This window comes from Nomascus leucogenys, chromosome 21 (assembly GCF_006542625.1).
Source record: "Nomascus leucogenys isolate Asia chromosome 21, Asia_NLE_v1, whole genome shotgun sequence".
Lineage (NCBI taxonomy): Eukaryota > Metazoa > Chordata > Mammalia > Primates > Hylobatidae > Nomascus > Nomascus leucogenys.
This window is the reverse complement of record NC_044401.1, coordinates 13102383-13117910: the sequence shown is the minus strand read 5'-3', so window position 1 is coordinate 13117910 and position 15528 is coordinate 13102383. Positions and strand designations below refer to the sequence as shown.

The 15528-nt window shown below is 35.2% G+C and overlaps 1 protein-coding gene across 1 annotated transcript in view; it reads right to left on the bottom strand.

Annotated features, from left to right (window-relative positions):
• IFT57 (intraflagellar transport 57) overlaps nucleotides 1–15528 on the bottom strand; it is a 61404-nt gene that overhangs the window by 18953 nt on the left and 26923 nt on the right. The window contains exon 6 of the mRNA XM_003261773.4: nucleotides 11291–11413. Coding sequence (XP_003261821.1) covers nucleotides 11291–11413 — 123 coding nt within the window. The remainder of the gene's footprint in view (nucleotides 1–11290; nucleotides 11414–15528) is intronic.

Below are 15528 nucleotides of genomic sequence, written 5' to 3'. Positions count from 1 at the left end.
ACCATCTGTTACTAAAGAGTGTTCATATGTTGACTCAGACCTATTATTTATGCTTACTCCATTAACACTCCTTTCATATGGCCACATCAATCTTCTGAGTGAGAGTTTCTAGGCTTTAGAAGGAGTTACAAGCAAAGAGAAGAGATTTGGCAAGTCAGACAGGGAGTGAATCAGGCCTCTGTGAGAATGTGGGAACACCCAGAGGCCAAATCAGAATTTAATTATTTTATAAGATGCTGAGTAACCGCAGTGGAACACCAGAACAGGTGACCCCAGTAGTACTCCCAACTTCAGGAATGTATGAACCAAAACTTGGATCTCATACTGATAAAACTCCCCACTTCCTCCCAGCTGAAAAAAACTCTAAAAAACAATAGAGTTAACTCCTGCATATTTGAAAAACCAAGAAACAGAAATCGTTACTTGGTAGAAGGAAACAAAATCAAATAAATGGGATAAAAACCATAGGGGTAAAATTTGTTAGAATATTAAGAAATTTTTAATAAAACTCAGTGATAAAACTACTCTAATATAATTGATTAGAAAAATGAGTCAAGCCAATAAAAAGTACATTTTATAAGAAGGTCCATATGACAAAGGCTTTATGCTTCAATTCATAGTTCATATTAAGTAATTTTAAAAAACAAATCATTCTTTGCAATAATAAAATATTTAGGTAGTCTAGAAATTTTAATTATAATCAATGTGGTGTATTAATTCACTGCTTTCAATCACAAATGTCTAGTTGAGGTATACCAGCAGGAGGCGTTAGCAACTTCCCTCTGCAGTATTTATATAACATGAAGTCTATTGGTTATTTCCTTAAAATCTGCTACCACTGTTGATGCTCTTTAGTTACAACTGATGGTAATCTCTAAAGCAAAAACAATCATTCTCTTATTTCAACTTGTGATAAACGGAACCTTTCTCTGATCCAGTTGAAACATTTATCACACTCAGGGTAAACAGGAAGGAAGGCATCATCAACTATCTTTAAACACAGAATATCCTGAATGTTCAACAAGACTATGACAGAAGCAACTAAAAATCTTTTTTAGTTGCTTAAGAAGAGCTGGATTTTTCTCCACCCCTTTACTGTATTTTTACATGTATAATTTTAAGCACAATATTCCCATAACTCTGATATCTGTCCAGGATCCACATGAAACAAACAGCTGACCTTGCAATACAACTTTAAGTCCACAAAATAACACTTGTTTAAAAATACAACAGCCCAAAACAACATTCTGTTTTATGTAGTCTCTCTTAAAGAAAGCTTGTCTGTAAAAGTCCATCGGTGAATAGTTCCCCTCATTCTCTGAGACGTCATGGCAGTTGAGTAATCATACAAGCTGCTCTAAAAATGTATGTGTGTCTAGTTAATTTAGGCAGTTTATTTTAATAGCATTCACCTCTTTTTGATTATAGCAGGTGTTTCAAGGATAAATTTGCTGAAAATTGTATTTTGTTTAAACAACAGCAGCATGTACATTTATGGCCTTACTATATTAAAAAGCATTTATTGTCTGGCAGCAATAGATACAATTACAAACATTTGTGACAGTAATTGGAGCTATTATTCCTGCATCGAGCCACATGGAGACCGACTTATTGCCACCTGTATTTACATTTGTTACTGGTAATTGTAAAAGCTAATTTTTTTTATTTGGCACCTTGTTTTTCTTTAAATTACGTGAATATTTCTCAACAGAAGGTCTACCAGAAAATCTGTAAGAATTATAACTGTAGTTTCTCCATTATTCAAATAACAGGCCGAGTCCCATTTTAATAACGATTATATACATAAAACGTATTCCCATACTCTAGGCCACAGATTATATGTTTTTGCTCATGGATGCAAGAATCCTATCAATATATCCTAACTAACAACCAGAGTATAAGTCTTAACAAAGACTCTTTATTCCTAAATTATAACAATTTATAAATCCCTGCAGGTCAAAAATATTTAGAGAAGCTAAATTTTATTAATACCCACTTATACTGCATCCATGGCAGAAGGTCAAATCAAGTTACTCTCTCCACTGCTTTGGAATGAGGGGGAAAAAATCTTCTATTGTTTCTAGAGGATACAGATTTGTCTATAATATGAGAAAGCCTACCACTGTAAATTTCTGCAGGATTTGGCTTCCAATTCTAAGAGACTTAGATCTAATATAGCAATTCTGTGGTCCCTCCAGGTTCATTCAAATGGAATTCTACCTGCTGATTAAAGGAGGCCTCTCTTCTCCCTCTCAGGTTTTGGCTCTCACTGTGACTAGAGAGGCCCAGGGGGCTCAAGACTATTGCAATGATTCCATCCTTTGCACAATGACTCTTCCAGAAATGTTTCCTGCTGTGAATCACTCAAGGCAACGCTTATACAGTTTATTTATGTTAAAACAAAATCCAATGGCTTGGAGTTGAAATTTAAAGTTTAAGGTTCTTTTTACAACTGCACTCTAAGTCAGACACTAAATGAATAGGTAAGTATTAAAAAAAGCAGTTCAGTAAATCAAAGGTTTGAGATAATTAGAAACACATGCTGTAATACTTCCAAGGCCTTTTAAAAATAATCTCTTCACCTAAATTTCTCGTAATGAATCTGAAGATTTACATAATTATTAATACTAGAGACATTTTGGTGGAATGAAGGGGATACCTACCCAACTATCTTTTAAAACAACAAAGTAAGAAATATTTAATTATAATTTGGAAAAAATCTACTTAAGTCATTAATCAAAATTCTAATTACAATATCCACAGGGCATTAAAGCATGTTAGAACATTTTTTCATTGCATTAAATACCTAATATTAAATCACTATAATGCACAATCGTTTAGTAATAAGTACTGCATAATTGAAGAAAAGGGCCTAAGTAGGGTTTAGTTGAAAACTGATTTCACACTTTCTGCTCTTCCTTATTTCTAGAGAACAAGAATAAATATTATTAATGATTATTTGGTTTCCATTGTGATTAAAAAAACTTGCCTTGAAAAAAATCATGCTCTTGATGAAGACTAATAGATGATTTTAGAAGCCACTTTCCTTTTGGTTAATACATGAAGTTGAGACACTAATTGTACAAATAAACAACAGACAACAGCCAGCTCATATACAAATATATAACTCTGACCCACAATCTGCAGCAGCCAGACCAGGAAGCAAAACCACAGCCTCTGTAGCAATCAGCCCCGAACAGGGTTTAATCAACGACTGCTGGCTTCCCCACTTTTGCGTGCCACCCACTTCCAATGTAGGACCAACCAGACAAAGCCAAATATCCTCCCCTCCCTTAACCAGCCAGTCACATGTTATACCCTGCTTCTAGTTTAGCCCACCTGAAGATTACCAGCCATATCTGAACATATAGTAAATCTTCCCTTTTTTCCACTAAAAATCATTTAAATTTCCCTACCTGCTTTTGAGTCTTTGCCAAACACACATGACGGTGGCTAACTCCCTTGCTATACAGTAAGCTCTGAATAAATAGCCTTTGCTTGGTCTCACTTGGGTGGTCTCCATTTATTTTAACAAAGTCCAAGGTTTGCTTTTTATAGTAAAAACTCAAAAAGATAGACTATTATTCCTCAAGAAACAGCATTAAATATTTCTTTAGCAATTTAAAATTAATCAAAATTATAGAAAGTAAAAATTTATATGAATATGCATTCACCTTTTCTATTTCTCCAGAAATATGGAACATGGAGAATTCTTTGGCAGCTCGGCTTCAACTACTGTTATGTTCAACTCAGCAACTTTCAATTGATTCATTTAAAAATTTAAAAAGTTTATATGTTACTATAAGGAATTTAAAATTTTTTAATTATGTAGGAAAATATTATCCTTCAATAATTGTCCTAAAGTACTACTCTAGTTTAGGCATCCTCAGACAGTCAGTTTCTAAGAAATGGACTCCTGAGCCATACTCATTAGGTCATAACTGAGGCATTAATAAAGTGGCATGAGCTAGGATTTGGCTGATTTTTACTCTCTTAGCAGAACTTCTGGCTGCATCTTTAGACACATTATTCCAACTTGAGGCAGATCTGAATTGTTCTCTGGATACATAACCACCCTAGAAGTGCAGCTGTCCCTTGAACAACACTGGTTTGAACTCCATGGGTCCACTTATATGCAGATTTTTTTCAATAAATATACACAAAAATTTTCTAGAGATTTGCAACAATTTGAAAAAACTTGCAGATGAACCACATAGGCTAAGATATTGAAAAAATTAAGAAAAAGGTATGTTATAAACACATAAAATATACATAGATAGTAGTCAATGTTATTTACTACCATAAATATACAAAAAAAATTATAAAAAGTGAAAGTTTACCAAAATTTATGCACACAAACACAGACTGTATGTGGCACTATTTGCAGTTGACAGAAATGTAAACAAAGGTAGATATGCAGTATTAAATCATAAGTGTATAAAATTAACTGTAGTACAATCTGTACTACTATAATAATTTTGTAGCTACCTCTTACTAGTGTGATGAGCTCAAGTGTTGCGAATATTGCTTAAAATGTTTGAGATTAATCACGTCCAAGTGAGCAGTTAGTCTCTATAGTAAATTGTGTATCACAGTAAAAAGTTATTTCTTGAGGTTTTCATGTACTTTTCATGTTTAGTGCAATATCTTCAAGTATTTTTCATGTTTAGCATAAACCCTGAATAACACCATGGGACCCATACAAATGTCACTTGCAATGCTGGAAGTGCTCCCAAGAAGTAGTGAAAAGTCCTGACATTACAATAAAGAGATGAATTGCTTGATATGTACTGCAGATTGAGGTCTGCAGCTGAGGATGCCTGTCATTTCCAGATAAATGAATCCAGCCTAAGAACCATTGTAAAAAAAGAAAATTCAGGAAGCCATCACTGCAGCTATGACAGCAGGCACAAAAACTTTTCACTTTTTGCAAAATACTTTTTCTCTTATACTGAAAATGCAGCTTTTGTGTGGGTGTAGGATTTCTATAAGAAAAACATACAGCCTCCATTATGATTCAAGAAAAAATGAAGTTATTATATGACAATTTAAAGCAAAAGGAGGGTGAACTATCTAAAGCTGGAGAATCTGATGCCAGCAAAGGATGGTTTGATAATTTTTGAAAGAGGTTTGGCTTTAAGAAGTGTCAAGATAACAGGAGACTCAGCTTCTGATGACTAAACGGCAGAAGATGAGTTCCTAGGTGCCATTAAGAATATCACTGTGGAGAAAAGATATCTGCCTAAACAGGTTTTTAATGCAGACTAAAGTGCCCTGTTATGAAAAAGAAAAAGTGCCACAAAGACATTTATTAGTAAGAGATGTGAGCACTAGGATTTTTTTTTTTTTTTTTTTTTTTTGAGGTGGAGTTTCGCTCGTTGCCCAGGCTGGAGAGCAATGGCACAATCTCAGCTCATCGCAACCTCCCCCTCCTGGGTTCAAGCGATTCCCCTGCCAGCACTAGGATTTAAAGCAGGAAGGGATAAGCTAATTCTACTATTTTATGCAAATATAGTTGGGTTTATGATTAGGACTGCCCTTATTTATAAACTGCTAACCCCTGAGCCTTGACAGGAAGAGATAATCACCAGCTGCCAGTCTTTTAGTTGTGCAAGAAAAGGGCCTAGACATTGAGAACCCCTTTTCTGGACTGGTTCCATCGATGATTTATCCCTGAAGTCTGGAAGTACCTTGTTAGTAAGGGACTGCCCTTTAAAGTTTTTTGATATTGGACCATGCCCCTGGTTACCCAGAACCCCATGAGTTCAACATCGAAGGCACTGAAGTGGTCTAGTTGCCCCCAAACACAACATCTCCAATTCAGCTAGTAGATCGGGGGTCATAAGGACCTTTAAGTCTTATTACAACATAGTACTCTATGGAAAGAATTGTCAACACTGTGGATCCGCAAAAGAGAGAACATCGTAAAAGTCTGGAAGGATTGTATCAATGAAGATATAGAAAAAGCTGTAAAAGCCATCAAGTCTAAAACAAATTCCTGCTGAAGAAAACTGTGCCAGATGTTGTGCAGGACTTCACGGGATTTATGACAGAGACAATCAAGGAAATCATGAAAGAGACTGTGGCTATGCCAAAAAAAAAAAAATGTTGGTGGGGATAACAGGTTTCAAATGGATTTTGGAGAAATTCAAGAGTTAATAAACATACCAGAGAATTAATAGATGACTTGATGGAGATAAGTGCTTCCAAACCGTGCCAAACAATGAGGAGGAAGGCGAAGAAGAAGTAGTACCAGAAAACAAATTTGATACTGGACAATCTGGCCGAAGGGCTCTGATTATTCAAGACTACTTTGGACTTATTTTGTAACGTGGACCCTTCAATGAAAAATTAAACCAAATTGTGGAAGAATTGGTAACATACAGAAACGTTTTTAAAGAAATGAAAAAGCAAAAAAAGCCAGAAATTAGAATGCATTTCCATAAAGTTATACCAGTGTGCTTGCCTCTCCTGCCTCCCCTTCCTCTTCCTCCACTTCTTCTGCCTCTGCCACCCCTGAGACAGCAAGACCAACTCCTCCTCTAGTCCCTCCTCCTTCCTCAGCCTTCTCAATGCGAAGACAATGGAGATGAAGACCTTTATGATGATCCACTTCCACTTAATGAATAGTAAATATATTTTCTCCTCCTTATGATTTTTTTAACATTTTCTTTTCTCTAGCTTATTTTATTGTAAGAATACAGAATATAATACATATAACATACAAAATATCTGTTAATTGTGTATGTTATTAGTAAGGTGTCCAGCCAACAGTAAGCTTTTAGTAGGTAAGTTCTGAAGAGTCAAAAGTTAAAATGCACAGGGGTTGGCATCCCTAACCTTCATGTTGTTCAAGGGTCAACTGTAATTACCAGGAACATTATAATCAATGCCAGAAAAATGAACCACTAATATGGTCCATTCAAATCAGCATATAACAAAAATTCTTTATCTTCAGCTGTGAAGCATATTATTTGTATTCTTGGCAACATTTACTTTCCTAATTGTATTCTGTTTAAGCTAATATTAAAATTAGTTTGCATTCTTTGAGAACTGGCAATAGTAGCAAGTGGTGCCAGACAATAGGGATAAGCTAGTTTAGCAATAAAAACCTTGTTGCAATATTATGGCGAATATACAAAATAAAATATTGGTATATGATAAGAGCTCATCAAAGCACATACATTGAAATACATAAAAAGAATAGAGAAGGAGATTTACTTTCCTGTAATTTCCTGCTAGGACGCATAAAAAGAATAAATGTGTGAGAGAAGACTGCTCTGCCTAAGGAGTAGCCATGATTTTGTTTCTTTACTTCTCTAATTAATTAAACTTGTTTTCATGTAAGTTAAAAAAGGGAGTGTCTGAGCCTACCACGGCTCAGAAAGCTGCCTGATTAAAAAAAAAAAAGTGTGAGAGAAAAAAGCAAAACACATATTTGATCCAGAGCCAAATAAATATGGGACTTATTTACTACCAAATTTAAATAACAGAGGTCCTTTACTACTTGTCTCTCTCATCTCTAAACCACTTCAAAATTGATCCAACACCGATGAGTAAAACACACTGACCCCAAAATAATACATTTCTTTTCTTTAAAACACACAGGTGAAATCTCTAGATGTCCTAGATAGCCTATGTTGAGTGAAAGGTTATTATTTTGGCCAAAGGGAAAAGAAAGTTGTTGTTTTTTTTTTTTTTTTTTTTTTTTTTTTTTTATACTTTAAGTTTCAGGGTACATGTGCACAACGTGCAGGTTTGTTACATATGTATACATGTGCCATGTTGGTTTGCTGCACCCATTAACTCGTCGTTTACATTAGGTATATCTCCTAATGCTGTCCCTCCCCCCTCCTCCGACCCCACAACAGGCCCCAGTGTGTGATATTCCCCTTCCTGTGTCTAAGTGTTCTATTTGATTTTGATAGAGTGAGGAATGGAGAAGGAGCTGGAGTCCACCTCTTCTGGAGGAGAATGAGTCTGTGAGAAGAGAGTTCATATGTAACCAGATGGTTTATTTTTATTTCTGAGACATAAGAAACTTTGCATTAGCTCCTTATTTTCTCAAGCCAGTATATACATTTATTTTTAAATAAACTAAATAAGGAATTCACCTGACCCTACAGGTGTATTTCCCAATTACTATATCTGAAAGACTTAAAAGAAAGAAAAGTTTGTAAAATACTAGACACAAAGATCAAACCATCTAAAGAAGAATTCTAAAAAAGCAATCAAATATGACTTTGGTCAGTAGTTTTTACCACAAAGATCTCAATTCAAAATGATATCTACATATTCTAAAAAATAATGAAAAAAACCTTTATCTGATATTTTGGAATGCTGGCCATAAAACTTAATTTTATGATTAATTTGACAGAGTATATCCTCATAAGATTAAGGCCTACAGAATGGCATGAGAATAAGGGTCCAACTTTCAACTCGTTAATTCTTCCTCAAATCAGGAGGACATTGATTATTTAAAAACTCAGGATTTTGATGATGGCAATACTGGTCTGTTATAGAATTTGACCTGCACATAGTTTTGTAGAAGAGTGTGTGTTAGCAGTTACATTTATATTCTTAAGTTACTACTATTAATGCAAAAATCAATAACCGCAATCTAAAAAATCCCTATTAGACTTTAAATGAGATGTCTGACTTCCAGAGTTTACTTAGCTTGAAAGTAAGCAAATTAAACTTGCTTCCTTGTGGGATAAAGCTGTACTTGAGAGTTTCCAACTATACAATTATTTTAACACATCATTCTAACCAGAATCACAATAATAGTGACTTTTAATTTTATGAAAAGAATTTGTTCTGACAAAACCAAAAAATCAGAAATCACATTTTTGCAAATGAAGACTTCCAGAAGATTTCACTTAATCAGTGAAGAAGAAATTCTTATTAATATATTTTTAGATATGAGAGCTATACAAAGAATTCACCTGCAATGCAATCAGTTAATAGTTGTCCTCTATAACAAGTAGGTAAATGGACTACAGGATTTGTCCACTTACCTTGAATAGAGTTTGTTCTACAGCTGTTCACAGTGTAGTAAGACCTCTGTTGCTCTCGCCCTATACTGGGACTGCTCTAGGAGTCTAGCTTACTTCCTACCTGCTCTGAGACACAGTTGTACAAGCTCAAATTCAGACATTCTAAGAATAAATTAGCTTCTAAGGCATTCTGAAAACAATGTTTCTGAGATTTTTTTTTTTTTGGGGGGGGAAGCAGACACAGGATCACATTTTCAGAGTGATAAGCTTATCTAGAACCTTGTTCCATAATGCTGGGGGCTTATGTCCAACCTCCTCCAAGGATGAAAATCCTCCTTCAGTTTTTTATCTAGATGTCTCTTTAGCCCGTTTTGTAGAGATATTTACACTACTACTAGAATACTATTGCCTAGTTACCTATTAACTTATTCTGAAGTCATTACAGTTGACCCTTGAACAACGCAGAGGTTGGCCGTTAGTGGCACCGATCACTTTGTGCAGTAGAAAATCCATGTATAAGTTTTGACTCCTCAAAAATTTAACTACTAACAGCTTACTTTTGACTAGAAATGATACTGATAATATAAATAACACGTATTCCTTATGTTATATGTATTATATACTGCATTCTTACAACAAAGTAAACTAAAGAAAATGTTATTAGGAAAACCATAAGAAAGAAAATATATATTTACTATTCATTAAGTGGAAGTGGATCACTAAAAAGATCTTTATCCTCATTCTCTTCATGTGGAGTAAGAGGAGTGATTGGTCTTGCTGTCTCAGAGGTGGCAGAGGCAGGCAGAAGAGGAAGAGGAGGTGGAAGAGGACGAAGAACAGCAGGCATACTGGTTGTAACGTTCATTGGGAAGTCTGCCTGTAAGTGGACCTGTGCAGTTCAAAGCCTGATTTTACAGGCTACTAGGCGGAAGGGACTTGCCTTGTCTCAGATTAACCTTGTCTTTGGACTTGGACTTTTGGGGTTAATGCTGGAATGAGTTAAGACTTTGGGGGACTGTCGGGAAGGCACGATTGTGTTTTGAAATGTAAGGACATGAAATTTGGGAGAAGTCGGGGCAGAATTATATGGTTTAGCTTTGTGTCCCCACCCAAATCTCATCTTGAATTGTAATCCCCAAGTGTTAAGGGAGGAACCTGGTGGGAAGTGATTGGATTATGGGTATGGTTTCCCCATGGGGTTCCTGTGAAAGTGAGTGAGTTCTCACGAGATCTGATGGTTTTATAACTGTCTGGCATTTCCCCTGCTCACTTCTTCTCCTTCCTGTGGCCTTGTAAAGAAGATGCCTTGCTTCCCCTTGGCCTTCTGCCATGATTGTAAGTTTCCTAAGGCCTCTCTCCCCAGCCATGCTGAACTATGAGTCAATTATACCTCTCCTTTAAAAATTACCCAGTCTTGGGCAGTTCTTTATAGCAGTATGAAAATGAACTAATACAACAGTATTTATCAAATTGTAACTAGAAAGGAAGTAGAAACTTGATACAATGGGTGAGTTAATCTGGTCTAATCCCCAAATCTTATTAAATATGACTTCTTGATTATTTTCTTAACATTTTATTTATTTATTTAGAGATGGAGTCTCGCTCTGTCATCCAGGCTGGAGTGCAGTGGTGCAATCTTGGCTCACTGCAACCTCTGCCTCCCGGGTTCAAGCGATTCTCCTGCCTCAGCCTCCTGAGTAGCTGGGATTACAGGCACGTGCCACCATGCCCAGCTAATTTTTGTATTTTTAGTAGAGACAGGGTTTCACTACGTTGGCCAGGCTGGTCTCAAATTCCTGACCTAATGATTTGCCCACCTCGGCCTCCCAAAGCGTTGGGATTACAAACGTGAGCCATGGCACGTGGCCAGCATTTTATTTTTAATCACATGTATTGAATAGATTACCTAAGACCACTTCCAGGCTGCTTTCTGTTTTGCCATGCAGCAGAGCTCTAAACCATCTTATAACTCTAATCAGTTGGTATGGTCATGGAATTCCTAGTCATCTAAACATAATATGATTTCCCAGAAAATCTGAGAAAATACCCCTCAACACTAGGCAAATATGATGTCTTCCAAATCACTCTTTTAAAGATCTTTGCTTTGCTTTTTGGACCACATTACATTATTTAGTTATTTAACAACAATTTGTTAAATCCTTATTAAGACAAAATGCTGAAAACTGAATCCTACTGCCCTTCTTTAATAATTTTTATAATTGGGAGTACCCCAACCCTGAAGTTTCCTTATAACATTTTTTTTTTTTTAAGAAAATGTGTTCCCTCTTTGATACCTTATTGTCAGTCCTAATCGTGACTTTCAGTTGCGGTAGTACACGTTCCACTTCTAGGCTCCATTCTGCAGCATCTGTTGTGGATTCCAAAATATCTTCTTGTTTGGCAGTCTCGTTCATATCCTAAGAAAGGAAAGATATCACAAGATTGAGAGTTTATAAAAAGAAATGGTAAAAATTTGAGGCATTTTAGCAGTACTGCACAATTTAAATCAAGAATTGGTATTGTTAAAATTATAGTGGAAGAAGAAATTCTTTTCTGTCTTCCTACAATGTTGAAAGAAAATAATGCACCAACCTGGTAGAATAGCAAAATACGTATTAAAAAAGAAGCAAATATATGATTCAACTATTTTTACAAGGAAAAATGTTTCTGAGACATCAGATTGAACTCAATAGGAATACCATCAAATGGACCAACAAGCCATTTAGGTATGTTAATTGGTAACAGTAGAGAAGATGTTTGGTAAGAAAACTCACTCATGTTTGGTAAGAAAACAATTAAATCGGGCATGGTGGTGGGCACCTGTAGTCCCAGCTACTCGGAAGGCTGAGGCAGGAGAATGGCGTAAACCCGGGAGGCGGAGCTTGCAGTGAGACAAGACCACGCTACTGCACTACTCTAGCCTGGGTGACAGAGCGAGACTCTGTCTCAAAAAAAAAAAAAAAAGAAAGAAAAGAAAACACTTAAATTTACTACACTGAAATACAAACCCCAAATCTGAAAGGCAAAATGTAAAAAAATTCCAGAAGTGAAGAATCACTATTTACAAAATTTGTAATCATAATTGAAGTGATAATTAGGTCAAATTATAATATAGCTTAAAGTGTAATTTAGTATAGACATACTTGAACTCAAATAGGGAGGGGGCCAAATTTCTGCATTTGGTTTCTGCATTGGAATAATAAAAATCAATCATGATTGTTTTTGAATTACAACAAAAAAGGCCCAATCTTTTCTTTTTTCCCAGCCCTTCACATTTCAGCATTAAGTATGTATGGATCTGAAAATATAAATAATGTAGATTAATGATTTAAAGATAAAATCTAAGGCAGTAATTTTGGTACCAATTCTTCCATTTAACTCCCTTAATAAATTATAAGTAAATCTAAAGAAAAATTAAAATATCAATATTTATATAGAGAAAAAGAGACCAAAGAGATATAAACAAGACATAAAATGTATGAACCTTATATGAATTCTAATTTGAATAATCTATAAAAAGACATTTTTGGGACAATCAGTGAAATTTTAATATGGGAGAATACTGGATATTAAGAAATTACTAATTTTATAGGTACGACATGGCATGGTTTTGTTTAAAAGGGCGTTACAAGTTAGAAATAAATGCTAAAATATTTACAGATGAATTGACGAGATGTCTGAATTTTACTTTAAAATACTATGAGACAAAGAAAAAAAGGGGGGCAGCTTTAAATAAAACACGATTGACAAAATGTTAACAACTGTTGAAACTGGATAACGTGGCATGTTCATTATCTTATTCTAATTTTGTATATGTTCGAAACATTCCATAATGCAAAATTTAAAAACAAAAACTAGGTGAACAACCTCATGATGAAATTACATTCCCAATATATATTTATGTCACTAAAATCACATTTCTTAAATGAAAGCTCATTGGATTAGTCTTTCCAATCAGATGTAACACTAATCAGAAGATTAATCTTACATTAGGGTTTGTATTTTTGTGGGAGACTGAGGTCATTAGAGGCTTTGAACTCACTCCCAACTAAGACTCTGGAACAGTGCTAACATAAGAAAGCCTCTCCTACCTCCTAGCTCATAACAGCAAGTCCTGTTTAGACTCAGAGCCTTAAAGCCTATACTGCTTTTTGTTCAGATTCAAGCGACTATATATTTCTAACTTCACCATTTGAGAATGGATAACTAATACATGTTTTTACACTGTATAATATGTGGTCTGAATGTATTGTTACATTCCATTTAGAAAACCAGAAGTATAAAAAAAAATTAAGTAAAATGTGAAAAAAAGCTCAAGATTCTACTTTAAACATTTAAATATGGAAACACCGTATTATTCTGAGTACTTAATGCTGCATACTTCTATATAAATTGGATCTAGGGTAGCATAAGAGTATCATAGCTGGGAAAAGAGGTGCTGCATTCACAAAATAGATACGTGTGAAGTTACATGAGAATGTGTACGATGGCAGGAAAAGAGGTAATGGGTCTCTGTGTCAAAACCTAAAGCAATAGGGAAGGTTCTCTGCCATGTAAATTCACACTGGCATCAGTAAGATGCATATGTTTGGAAGAACTAGGCATATGCACATTCACCGGCACATCTGAGTACCTGTCTTAGACTCTACGAGACTCAACTTCTCATTTTCTATACCACACAGGATAGACTAATGGGGGCTGGGGTAGGGAGGACATATGCCTTGCTAGTGGTCTGTGAGCCCTGACCTCAGGGCATGTGTGTGGGTATACACACAGGGTTACTCCTGCCAGGGTTATGGGCCCCCACATCCCAACCCTGCAAAACCAGGCTGAAACAAGACAGCATGCCCTCTCAGCAGCAGTTTTGAGTGATTCTTAATAGAATGTAGGTATTGCATCAAATGATAAATTCAGTAACATTATAGGGAACAAAATCAATATATAAAAATCAGCATCATTTCTATATGCCAACAGTGAACAATTTGAAGTAGAAACCAAGAAAGTAATCCCATTCACGACAGCTAAAATAAAATACCTAGGTATAAACTTAATCAAAGGAGTGAAAAAATCTTTAGAATGAAACTACAAAAACACTGGTGAAAGAACTGAAGAGGACACAGAAAAGGGAAAGACATTCCAAGTTCACGGACTGCAAAAATAAATATTATTAAACTGCCCAAATTACCCAAAGCAATCTACAGATGCAATCTCTATAAAAATACTAATGACATTCTTCACAGAAATAAAAAAAAAAATCTAAAATTTATAAGGAACTACAAAAGACCCAGAATAGTCAAAGCAATCCTGAGCAAAAAGAACAAAGCTGGAATCATTGCATTACCTGACTTTAAATTATACTACAAAGCTACCATAACTAAAACAGCATGGTTCTGGCATAAAAACAGATGCAAAGACCAATGGAAAAGAATAGAGAATCCAGATTTAAATCCATGCATTTACAGCCAACTCATTTCTGATAAAAACACCAAGAACATACATTGTGGAAAGGACAGTCTCTTCAATACGTGGTGCTGGAAAAACTGGATATTCATACGTAGAAGAATGAAACTAGATGCTTATCTCTTACCATACACAAAAATCAAATCAATATGGATTAAACACTTAAATCTATGACATGAAACTATAAAACTACTAAAAGAAAACATTGGGGAAACACTCCAGAACATTGGTCTGGGCAAAGATTTCTTAAGTAAGACCTCAAAAGCACAGATAAACAAAGCAAAAATGGACAAATGGGATCATGTCAAGCCAAAAAGCTTCTGCACAGAAAAGGAAGCAATCAACAAAACGAAGAGACAACCCACAGAATGGGAGAAAATATTTGCAAACTACCCATCTGAAAGGGGATTAACAATCAGAATATATAAGGAGTTCAAACAACTCAGTAGGAAAAACACCCAAATGATCTAATTAAAAAATAGGCAAAAGATCAAAAGATACATTTCTCAAAACAAGTCATACAATGGCCAGCAATTATATGAAAAAATGATCACTAATCATTACTAATCACCAGAGAAATGTGAACCAAAACCACAAGATACCATTTTACCTAAGTTAAAATGGTTTTATCAAAAAGGCAATAACAAATGCTGGCAAGGATATGGAGAAAGGGGAACGCTTGTATACTGTTGGTGGGAAAGTAAATTAATACAGCCACTATGGAGAACAGTTTGGAGGTTCCTCAAAAAACTAAAAATCTATCATATAATCTAGCAATGCTGCTGTGGAGCATATACCCAAAAGGAAGGAAATCAGTACATTAAAGAGAAATCTGCATTCCCATGTTTACTGCAGCACTATTCACAATAGCCGAGATAGGGAATCAACCTAAGTGTTGATCAAGGGATGAATGGATAAAGAAAACACGGTATATATACACAATGGGATATTATTTAGCCATAAAAAGAATGAAATCTTGTCATTTGTAGCAACATGGATGGAATTGGAGGTCATTATGTTAAATGAAATATGCCAGGAACAATAAGACAAATATCACCTGTTCTTACTCATA